At 36.1% G+C, this 12,656-nt stretch overlaps 1 protein-coding gene across 1 annotated transcript in view; it reads left to right on the plus strand.

Moving 5' to 3' along the window:
* USP10 (ubiquitin specific peptidase 10) overlaps positions 1-12,656 on the plus strand; it is a gene marked incomplete at its 5' end in the record, with an annotated part of 55,146 nt that overhangs the window by 23,499 nt on the left and 18,991 nt on the right. The window contains 3 exons of the mRNA XM_082005746.1: positions 736-796; positions 5,590-6,615; positions 12,465-12,556. Of these exons, the coding sequence (XP_081861872.1) occupies positions 736-796; positions 5,590-6,615; positions 12,465-12,556 (1,179 nt within the window). The remainder of the gene's footprint in view (positions 1-735; positions 797-5,589; positions 6,616-12,464; positions 12,557-12,656) is intronic.

The raw sequence follows: 12,656 nt of genomic DNA on the forward strand, positions 1-12,656 counted from the left end.
GGCTACCAGTTCATGCAGGCACAGGAGTAGGCTGTCAGCTGCTGGGGGAGTTTGGAGGCAGGTGAGGGGGGATTAGAAATTGCCCGCCTGTGGATACACAATAGCAAATGCTTTATCAACCACTGAGTCCATAAAATGATGCCAGTGTTTTATACTAGGCATGTTTACAATCCAGGTAGAAACTATATGCTGTGGTTACATTATGCTTAGGCTGATGATCAAAAATTGTTGGTTTTGTTAAATGTGATTAAGAATACACCTTAGTTGAAATATTTCAAGGGCAACACTATGGCTGAACCAGGTTGGGAGTCAAAAGGTTTAGGTGTGACTGTTGCCTGTGCAAAACTTTGTTTCATCCTTTCACAGGTAATTTGGTCTATCTTTACTTCAGGTTTTGTGTAGAAAGAGGATGTGTTCCTCACTTTAAAATCGTGGTGAGTTACTGTTGATGAAGATCCTGATGCTCTGAGGTGAATTACTTGAGAAGTTGATGAGCCTATGGTGTGTAACCAAGATAATCTTTATCTTTCAGTAATTGTGGTAATCTGCAAGGGCACTTGAAGCTACAGTGTGGGATTTGATAAATATAGAAGCATGAGTTCAAGACATGCTCTCAGAAAGTCAAACCTTAATAGATACTGTTTTTAAAGGATTCAGATGTTTGAAATGAAACTGATATAAAGCAACTTTATTAACATTTGATCTTTAAATAAGTTTCACTTCTTTTTTGTACAGCTCCCCCCTTACAATGAAACAGTTTCATGTGCTATTAAGTCCCCAGGTAAGTTTCATGATGGTAAGAAATCAGCATCCATTTTTTAAAAAACTTAAAGGTTGTGACATTTTCCTTAGATTTACTACAACCCCTCTTTAAATTTAAACTTTAGAACTTGTTCAGCAGGTATATATGCATATATTTGGCAGATTGCCTTTTAAAACACCTTTATTGAATGAGATCTGTAAGTATTTGGAAATACTGCGTTACTACAATATTTCAGCAAGACATTAAGATTGTGTGGAATGTAGCTGTAAAAATGGGAGGGGCTGAAGCTTGCTAGAGAACTTGTACTGAAGAAGTAACTAACTAGTGTGGCATTCAGATGACCCTCTGTGAAGAGCCGTAGTATGAGTATTTATTTTCTGGCAGTTGCAACCTGAAAACAGCTCTGCAGGCAGTGCTCTGTTCAGTGTTCTCTTTGACAATTTTGTTCCTGTCTGGCTCAGCTGTTTTTCTGGACTTTTTTTTTTTTTTGGGTGTAAGTATGACTCTTGATGTAAAAATGCATTACGGGGTTCCTGTTTTAAAGCTGTAACAGTCATGCGTCTACTCTCTTGACCCATACACCTTACAACTTGAAAAAGAAACCTGGCCTTACTTCATACTTACCTAAACCAAACTTTCTCAATATTTTAAGTGGCAGGTAAATTAGTATTTGGGGTTTTTTTCCCCTGATCCAGGGGAGAGCAAGGAAGCTGAGACTTACTCAGATGTGTATGAGTGATAAAATGACATTCAGATCTCTTTCAAAGTAACGGAAGTATCTGACTGGACATTTCTCAAAAGTACTTAAGAGGGCCAAAATGCACATATTAATGTTTGAGAACACCTGATCATTTTGCTTACGGATTTTGGCCTTGCATTTAAAGGCAAATGAGATAGCGAGTCGTAAAGAAGGACAACAGATTCCATTTGAAAGCAGATATGCAACACTTCTGAAAATTCGGGAGCTTTATTTAGTACGAGTCCAGTTTTAGGACCCTGAGCAGTTTTAAGTAGGAGTTTTGAAAGTTCATTGAAAGGACCATATGGTATGAATTATCTGTTGTTGATGACAGGGGCGTCCAGTCATATATTGCTTTGTCTAACTTATGGATTTAAGTTCTGTTCTTTAAGACTGAGATTTTAATGTTCACAAGCCATACAGAAAGTTGGTTTGTACAAATGTTTTTCAGATCATTCCTAGACCCTGAGAGAATCCCTCCCAGCCCTGAGATTAGGTAATGAGGTAATGACAGCAAATTAGGTTTTGCCTGAAAAATGTCTTTAACGAGCTTGCACTGTACTGTGCATGCGTATTACCACTGTGATGGCTGCATAAGAAGCTATGGGAACTAAAATGGAATGCTATGCTTATGCAGAATATTTATAATAATAATGAGATGACACACACTGACCATGTCACCTCCCATAGTCTAATTTTTTCTATACTTATCTCCAATATTTAACTTTATTACATAATTAGAAGATCTGTTAATGCTCACTAGGAATACTCAAATTATGGCTAAAGCTCTAATATTAGGAACTCTGTGCAGAATAATTAGTACTGTGCATTCAAAGCTTTTGTTATTGTACATGGACTTTGTCCTTGGAGCATCTGTTGATACTTGTTTCAGTAATGCATGTCATGTTGTTCATGACAGGTAATCTCTGTTTCAGTCCATTCAGAAATAGCACTGTTAATTAGATTCAAAGAAAGATGCTCAGAAGCAAAGTGGAAAGTCAAAACAAATAGGAAAAATTACCTCTTATTTTTTTCAAAGGAACTTGACACAGTCTTATGGCAAATGAGCTTCTGCCAGTCATCCCATGGACTAACTATGCAGTAACTACTGGTATTTATTATTCTAATCCTGCTGTAAGGTGTAAAGTTTAATTCCCCATATGTAATTTCCTAATTTGTATGTTAAATGCTAGGATATCTGTTATGCTCTTGGCAAGATTTTAGCTCATGATGTTCATGTTGCACCTTCCGCTAAATTACAATTGTGGCACGATTTTAAGAGAGATGGTTTTTTTTGTGCTCCCTACTTGCCGTGAGTTGGCTCTTGTGATTGTCTAATGTACAATAAGCTGATAAATTCTCCAAAACAGGAAAAAAATACTTGCTTGGATTATTTTTATTTTGCTAGGTTAGCTTTCAGTAATCCAAGTGCTGAAAGCTTGCTGGAGAGGAGAGGAGGAGAGGAGTGCAGAAGTGAGAACTTTCACTTTTGGATGTGGTAGACTTAACTTGCCCACAAAGGGAAAACATGTTCTTTGTTTTGAAGCAATTTTTTTTTAACTAGTATTTTGGAAAAGAAACAGAAGTCCCAGATTATTTTGAACTGGTAGGGATTTGAAACGTGCCCAGTAATTCATTCTTGTCATGGCTGGAGGAATATTAGGTGTTACCAGTTGTTGCTTGTGCTTTTTACTGTTGTAACAGAGGGTAAAGAACTAGCTCTTGGTTCATGCTTGAACTAACAAGTTGCTCCATAAGCAGATGAACTAATGAGGGATAGTTTTGTTGTGGATTTGTGTCCCGTATCCGTTAAAACCCCATGCCCTGCATTTGCAAGCACGTGAAGCTGTGGCTGGTTTTGAGCTGTGTGTGTCCTGCCAGGTCAGCCAGCGTATGGCACTGTCAACCAGTTAGTGTTGCTGCTAAACAATTAAGGTGATGCCTGAGATCTCCCAGCCCTTCCCTCTTAAGTGGTATCAGGCAGCAGCTTTCCACATCCCTGCCTCTAGGCTGCTGATTTTTTTAAAAAGAAACTTAAGCCCTCTTTTCTGATTGGTGATAGCTAGTCAGTGATTGCAGAAGTGGTTGGTGAAGGGTGGACTAACAGACGTTGTGTATAAAATGCTTTCTCATGGGTGTAGGAGAGAGCTGAAGAAAACTTGAAATTCAGGCTCTTGTTGATGTGATTTAGAGAAAACAGATGCCTGTGGAGAGTTTTTATCTCTTTTTATTTTTTAAAGTTTCCTTTAGTCTGACTGGCAGCAAGATTTGAAAGTGATATGTGAAATGTGTTTACTTCTCAAGTTAATAGATTAAAGCAGAAAAGCAATTAACATCCGTATTATATACCTTTGTTCATTAATTCATAATATGTTGGTATTGCATGTGTAAGTCAGACTTCAACACAGATTGAATGTTTGCTACTCTTCAGTTGATATTTAAAAATATGTACCCTATAGTTTGTTTCTTTCACTTTTTTTAAAGCTAGAATTTTTGTCAGTGGACCTTTCAAGAAAGTATTTTGAGAATTTCAAACCATTATGTTGACAGTAATGTATCAAAACGTTCTCCGCTAGGCTCTGTTGTCCCATAGGATTATTTCTTTGGATGTGTGAATAACTTCTTTCCTTAGGAACTGTTGCTTGCTTTTTGATGTGTTTAAAAGAAAAAAACCAATGAAACAACCAAAAAACTAACCCAAAACCCAAACCACCTCATTTTTAGTGAGTGTCTGTGGTATACTTGAAAATATGCATTTGTTAACGTCATACATAATGTAAGTTGCAGAAAATCTTTAAACTTTAGTGGTGTATCTGCTTTTATTCCTTTGGCAATAATATCTAGTGTTGTTTGGTTCTCTAGCAAGAGTCTTGAAAATTTGAAATCTGTTCTTTAGCCCCCTCATATTTGAGGAAATCGAGAATATTAAAATTAATGTCTTTGAAACAGTAACATACACATCATAGAAGGACGTACGAAACTTTAAGTACTAAAACGGGAGCTTACCTTTTAACATTCCCAACACTCATTTTCATTAATTTTATCTCTTTATTTGATAGTTACAGAAATAGTTGTAACTGAAGTGTTCAGTGTTACTAGTTGGCACACATGCATTATAAAACTAATGAAGTTCCATGAAATTGTAGTACTTTGTGTCTGACAGTATTTTGTGATACTGTAGCCTGCCATGAGAATATTTCTTAGTGTTTCTTTAAAGACCATGTCAAAGTTCCAGGGTAAGTAAATAACTAAATACATAAAACACCAAAAAACCTCAACAAAACCCAAACCAATAAACCAACTCCAAACCCACTCTGTTCATAAATTTTTCAGTATTCCTTGTATGCACAAGTTGAACACAGGCTTAGGTTGAGGTGTATCTATTGTATTCCTTGTCATAAAATCATGTAGTCCTATATATATAATATTTTCATATAGTAATAAATGAAACTGTGATAAAATTAGATAAATTACTGATGAGCCGAGTTTCAAAAGCTGGAATTGCAGTGTTGCCATACAATTAATGAAAAATAGCTTTCAGCTGTTAAGTATTACGATAGATCTTTACACACCAAGAAAACCAAACCAAGCAAGCCACCCCAAAAAACAGACTCCACATGTGGAAATTATTTTTAAAAGTTAAACAGGTAAAGGCTTGGATTTTGTAATTGTCATTGGAAAAGACTGGCTTTAGAAGTAGTGTGGAGTTAAATATTGCACTATATTTTATACACAATTGCCCAGTAATTAACTTAATGCAGACTATCGCTGAAGTCATTGGGCTTTAATAGTTTTTCTTAATAGGCCATTCTAATAGGTGTTATTTGCAGGAACTGTGCAGAGATTTGGAAAATTACATACTCTGTTTAAGAAAACCTGAATCGTACTCTGTTGTCTTTAGGAGAATGATGTTTTGAAATGGCCTTCAGGCTTGAGATAGAGAATAAGAATTATTTTAGTCTGAGGGAATGTAGTTTGTTTCTTGAGTTGCAGGAATATATGGGGGTTTGTTCTTGTGTTTGTTTTTTTTTTTTAACTTTTTGATTAGATGTCATTCACTAACTCAGGTTTGCTTTCTCTTACCCAGGAGAAGAGTATCAGAGAATTGAATTTGGTGTTAATGAAGTTATTGAGACACAGTCATCTGTGCTAAATAACACAGACTACAGTATTTCAAGTACTCTGAATCCTCAGGCTCCAGAATTCATTCTCAGTTGTGCACCTGCTCAGAAAACTGCTGATGATACTCTCAGTGAAACAAACTACAACTCCATTGACTGCCAGTTCACTGATCCAACCCTCACTTTGGACAGCGGTTCTAACGCTGAAAACGATGGCTTGTCTGGAGGCCTTGGACAAAGGGAACGTAAAAAGAAGAAAAAAAGACCGCCTGGATACTACAGTTACTTGGAAGACGTCAGTGACGGCATTGCTCCCCCAGAAGCTCTTGTAAATGGCCACGCAAATTCATCGGGACTAAACAGTATAAGCACGGAGGATACGGAACTGACGGGGGATATACCCTCCCTGGCCACACCAAGGACTTGCAACAGCCCAGACAATTCTGTGGACTTCATTAATGAAGCTGTCTCTGATGATTCTGTTTCTAGCGCACTAGACAATACCAGGACTGCAGGGCAGCCTGAGATATGCCGTGTTACTAATTCTGAACAGTTTTGCGTCCCCTCAGAGACTGGCAGAGATAGCCCTTTAAGGACAGCTGTTGTACAGTCTTATGCTGGTACTGATACTACTGAAATCCTTGGCGTTTCTAATGGACAAACACTTGAATCCTCTGGGGAGGACACAGCTGCCAATGGGGTAGAATTGCACACTGTGGAAAGCACTGACTCAGACCAAGCTAAGCCTGAGGAAGCTTCACCTACTACTGAGGCAACAGTCCCGGTTGCAGGATCAGTCCCTGTTAATCAGCCTGCAAAATCGTGGGCTAGTCTTTTTCACAATTCCAAGCCCTCTGCTTCCACATCTGTGATCTATGTTGAGACTAAGTATACCCCTCCTGCCACATCTACTCTGGTCCCTGAAAAACAGGTTGAAGTCAAAGAAGGGCCTGTTCCAGTTTCAGAGGATCCTGTAGCCATAAAGATTGCAGGTATAGTTAATACACATGAGTGGATGTTACACTGGAAAGGTATTAACTCCGCTTGTAAACAGGAGCGTGCAATATTGATAGAGAAGAACCCTCTGTTAATGTTCTTAATAAGTGTTCAAGCACTGCTAAGAAAGATGTAATTTAAATAAGCTAGTTTTGAATCCCCTGAGTAAATATTCCAATGAGGCATTACCATGTCATTATCCCAGATGCAGTAGAACTATTGCTACCTGTCAAACAATGTATTTAAGTGATCTGTGATTTTTTTTTTTTTTCAAATAGGCTGGTTGCATTCAGCTGCATGCTACTGTAGTAGGAAGAACGCATTAGAAATGTTTGCTATGAAAATGGTGTGTTGTATTATCCAGTATTTACAATATTGTAATGCATTCTATTACAAGAAGAGAAGAGTATTAATACATTTATGCCAAAGTAGATGAAATTCCTGGACACTTAAAGTAGCTTAAGTGTAATGTCTAAATAGGTCCTGCTTCAGAATTTCTAATGCAGGAAATAGTTTTTATATTTATTGATTTGCTGTTTGAGAGGTCTGTCTTTCAAATTTCGAGGAATTATCCTTAACCACTGTAAACAATATGATTTTATTCAGAAACAATGCTAGCTATTTCCTTATCAAGAATAACAATAAGAAACTGTCCAGAAGGTGCATCAGGAAAGGCAATGCGTGATATAAAGGCTCTGACCATTGGTCCTGCCATATTTGTGGTTCTAATGAGAAATGCTAGAATGTGTATGAGATTTGTTTTGGCAGACTTGGTCAGAAAATACGAAGAAAAGTTTCCAGTTGGTTTCATTTTGTGTCACTGACTCATGAGTGTTGGAACAAAAATAATTATTTTAAATCTGTGAAATGGTACGCATGTGAAAAAGCTTGAGCAAGATCCTGCTATTTATGCTACAAGCTAATTTACAAGTATGATGGTGTTTTGTTTATGACAGCTTCAAGTTAAAGTTTTCTACTCTAACCAGAAGCTGACCTGGATGTTTTTATTCGGAATACCCAGAAGTATATGCCTGCCTCTCATCCCCTCTGTAGTCAGTAATGGTTTCGTTACTTAAAATTGTCTGTTGAGAAGTTGTCTGTCAGAATAACTTATATTTCTGTGTATTTTTCACTTAGATGTCACAAACACAGTTAACTCAATTTAAAAAAAAAAAGTGTATAAGCAAGTGCTTATGGTTTTTATGAACCCATGCATGTGGAGTATGTTGTACTCTTAAAACCTAAAGCTGTGATTTAGTAATAAATTTTAAGTTAAAACTGTTTTGTGACAACCGTAAAGCTAGAACTGCTTGCCATAAATGAAAAAGTTTTTATCTTGTCCAAGACACTTCAGCTTTAAGCTAACTTTCTAGTCTTTTACTGTTTCTGTACTATTTTTTGCCACCAGGTGGGAGCAGAGCTTTTTATTTTGTCTTTAATGTATTAAAAAAGCAATGTAAATTTTATACAGTTTTCTTCTACACCTTCACTATTAGCTAACTGGTTTTGCAGAGGGACAATCTGAGTATAGATCCTTTACCAGTGAAAAGGGATTAATCTCATGGCAGCTGATTTAGGTAGGAGTTATATTGCTGCGATTCCTTTAATTTAGATGCTGCTGATTTTGGTATAAAATGTTTACTTGAAGATCTGAATGCCATGTAATCAGTGCTTTGCTGTCTGGAAAAAGGTGACTTTCTTAATTGTCTGTTCTTCTTCAATGTTCTCTGTCCTGTTTGAGAAATAGGTACATTAGTGCTTCGTTCATATACCCACACTCAAAAATGTGGTATGAGAGTTTTAATTTATGATTTCCTGACCATGTGCTCTGTTCTGTACCTACTTCATTTCAAATCTTCTGCCTCGGTTAACATCATTGTGGAAGGGTATATAGCAATCCTGTTTGTTTTTCATAGGTAGCTGCTGATTGTGTTCCTTGTTTTTGGTGTGGCTGGGTTGGGATCCTGTTGTTTGGTTTGCTGGGAATTCACCAGTTTCAACTCAGGCCAATGGGAATGAATTTTTGACAAGCGTGGTAGGGTGATAAACACAGGTAAAATCTAGGCCTAAAATGTCTTGAGTTTAGCAAGCAAACTTAGCAAATCTTCTGGCAGTGTTGTAGCTTTGCGGCTCTTCTGTAGTTTTTATTTAGAACAGGTGCTCAGGACACAAGAAAATAAGTTACTTTTCCAGGGACAAATTGCTGGCTTGTGTCTTAATTTCACCATTTATTACAAGGGAGGTTGATGGTTCACAGGCACCTTGTAGGTAGGTTAATGCTACTTGATTCAGCCTGCAAAGGTCTGTGGATTCTTAGCCCTCAAGGTTAAACAAAAGCTATACAAGATAAGGAGGTGAAAATCAGGACTAGAAAATACATAAAACAGACAAACAGATTTCATCTTGATCTTGATGAGGGGAAAAAACAACTGAAGAGTGAATTTTAGCAAGCGACTAAGGTGTGTGGTGAGAAGCTTTACTGGCAACAGTAGTGAACAGATTAAAGGAACTTCTAAAGCAAACCGTGTTCAATTGATGTTTATTTGGCAAAACTCTAGGTAGATAATAATGGTGGAGAAGTACAGGTACAGCGCGTGTGTATTTAGAAAGGGCCAGCCGTACTAATTACATACCTTAGCCTAATTTAGATACCAGGGCAAACATTATTAAAATGTGTTTCTAAGGGATAGCGAGGTTATAAATGGTCCATATTTGTAAAAAATATGACTCTCAGGATTCAGTCGCTGCATTTCACAGCTACTACCCTCTGATGCATAACCTGATGATAGTTAGTAATGCCTTATATAATGTAAGGAAGGAAATAAGTGATTGGAAAACTAACTGTTCTGAGTAGTCTTTTAACTGTTCTTGGTAGTTTTAGGAAAAATTTCAAGGGGAGAATCTAAAAAGATTTTCTGAATAGTGTTTTCTTTGTGGATGATGAAATCAACAGTGCCTGTAAAATTGGTTTACAGCAGCCAGAATTTCAATTGAACGCAAACATTTAAGATCTGACTAAATCTGGAATAATTTTAAATTAAAAGGAAGGGAATCCAATAAATGCGAGTATGGAAGGACATACCAGAACAGAAACCAAATGCAAGCATACAGTATGAAGAATAAATGGTTGGTAATACTCTTAGAGAGTAAAAGGATCTGAAAGTTCTAGGGAGTTGATAAATGTCCTTAGTAAAGCTGAAAAAGACAAAGTTTTTTTCCCCAGTGTGTGTTAATACCAATTTACATGGAAAAGATGAAAGATAACTGATTCTGTCGCTGTTGAGGACTTGGTGAAAATGCCAGTCTTTGGGCATTAGTTTTCAGGGAAGATGTAAAAGTGCAGCAGTGGAAACAGAAGGTTTGAAAACCATATTTTATTGGCAGACATGGAAAATTTGGATTTACTTTGTCTTGGATAACATCATTGGAATGATTGTGGATGTAACTTCAAATTTGTAAAACAAATTCATAAAGATGGCGATTCACTGCTCTCCCAAGACTGTAGGGAACAAGACAAGAATTACTTAACATAGGTGCTTCAGTGTTAACGTAGTAAAAAAAATCTTCTTATTGATAAGCTAGGTAAGCACTAGAGAAAGTAGATGTGGAATGGAGGTATGCAAATTTTGGGATTTTTATAAACAACTTCAGAAATTTAGCCTGGTGTAGTATCAAACTGCATTCTTGCAGAAACTGATTTTCTGTAGCATTATCCAGCAGTGTTGTCCTGGAACTTTAAGTTGTTGCCCAGATTTGAAGGAGGGTCCAAATGACATAAATAATATTTGCCAAATAATGCCCTGAAGTTAAGCCTTAAATTGCTAACTTGTAATATGCGTATTTTTTCAGCATGGAGACCATATTCCCATGGTTTCACTTTCGTTAAACTTTGGACTTGCATTGATTAGGGAATTTCAGTATTGTTAAAAAAAGTACTGACAGGTATTTGTAATAACACCACCTGGTGAATGAACATTAGCAAAATCTTTTCTTTTTACCAACAGAAGTTTCTAAACATGGTAATATTGTTCTACATAAGTTTTCAAATCAAGGCCATGTTTCACAAGTCAGTATCCACCAAAGAGAATGTGAATTCTTTCTGGTTAGTGATGTGTGCTTTATAAAAGGTTTTTAAATTAAGAAGGTTTTCTTACGCCTCTAAGTGTATTTTTCTTCTGATACTCTTGTAGAAGTTCTTTAGGTAATGTGTAAATGTTAGATTTGAGAAAAAAATGTGGTAATGAATGGAATTGCTGTACACAAAAATAATTTTTTATGTTAAAAGAAACAAAATTCACTGTAATTGCACTAGACATTGTTTTCAAAGCAGTTTTATGACCACAAGAGGATGCTAAAGGTCCTAATAACATTTTTATTCAGTATGATGCAAAAATGGGCAAAAATACAGTTAACGTAAAAAGTTACTGAGAGGCACTAAAAACAAATACTTCTTTCATTTTATCCTGATTTTCAACAGTGCCTAGTTATATTAATAGAAAGATTGTATGTGTGCACAAGACGTTTCAAACTTTACTGCTTTATTCATATATTCTGAAATACTTGAGTATTACTAATTCCATAACAAATATATTTCAACACTTGCAGAACAATTTTCGTCTGCATCTATGATAGGTGCTAATGTCTTCCATTTTATGTTTTTTTACTGTCTGCCCTTTCAAGTGTCAGGTTCTTTATGTAATAGAGAACTGATTTAAATATTTTCTATTTTTTGGCATGTTTTTATTTGGCTAGAACTGATGGTGTCAGCAGGAAATATGATCTTATAGATAAAGACAGAGTTTGGAAGTAGAAGGACATGGATTTTGTTTGCAATTCTGCCACCTCCTTTGCTTAGTTATGGCTTTGTGCCTCTGCTTTTCCACCCGGTGTCATGTTATGTTGTCTGTTTAGATAGTCCTTCTAGCTCAAGCTCTTAAATGTAGGCAGTGTAGCATATAAGGGTTTTAGAGGCACTCACATTTATTATAAAAATAAATAACCCCTTTGGTAGACAATTGCTATGTTTATTTGCTTTTTCTATTTTGTCTTGTATACCTCTTCTCCTTATTTTGCAAATTTAAAATATAGCAGATCCAATATTTTCCTTTAACAGTTTTTATTTGGGTACCTAAATAACAGGTCAGATTTCCTGGAAAAACTTTCCATGTTGCTCTCTGTTTCATAACTGAGACAGCCTTATTTATGTGCAGTGGTTTCTAAATTTTAAACTTGGGCCATTGCTGAAGTTTTTGAAGGCAGGAAGGCAGTAAGCATTATATTATGTAAGCCTGTTATCTTGTAGATTTTTGGAAGTCTTAAACCAGTAAATAAGACATACTGTTCAGAAGACCATGTTAACATCTGTCCTGTTTGTATGTGCTAAGATATTTTTGTTGTAAGATAGTGTATGTTGAAACTTGTAAACTGAGACTGCTATATCGGCTTCATCTCTCTTCAAAGCAGAATAGTTTGGGAAATACTTCATAAAATTGGTGGTAAGGGATTAGAGCTAATGGGATTTTACACCTATATATGTATCTCTATAAATAAAAGTATCTGATTTTTGGAAAACAAAAATAAAACCAAATAGGTTTTCTCAGTTTTGAAATTACAATGATTAGTTCTTGTACCAGCATCCTCCTGACCCAAATTCCAGGATGTCTTCAGTCGAAGTATGTCTTATTTGAAATATGAACAGTGTTTAAATGGAGAGAAAATTATTTGCTGAAGTTTCTGGGAATCTTGCTAATTGAATTGAATTATTTTTTAATACGTCAAGGGATTTATTTTGATGGCTAGCATGTACGTTTTGTCGATGCTTAATTTACTGTTTCTCGTTCTGCAGAAATACTGGAAAATGTAAGACTAATACATAAACCAGTGTCTTTGCAACCGCGAGGGCTGATCAACAAAGGAAACTGGTGCTACATCAATGCTGTATCCTTACCTTGGAAAAAATTAATACACTTAAGTTAAAATTTTTATATTATATCTGTCAAAGTTTTCTGGATTATTCTGGTAAGTATTTTATAAAAGT

The sequence above is a fragment of the Phaethon aethereus genome (genome assembly GCF_964289735.1).
Source record: "Phaethon aethereus genome assembly, chromosome: 13".
In the NCBI taxonomy this organism is placed as follows: domain Eukaryota; kingdom Metazoa; phylum Chordata; class Aves; order Phaethontiformes; family Phaethontidae; genus Phaethon; species Phaethon aethereus.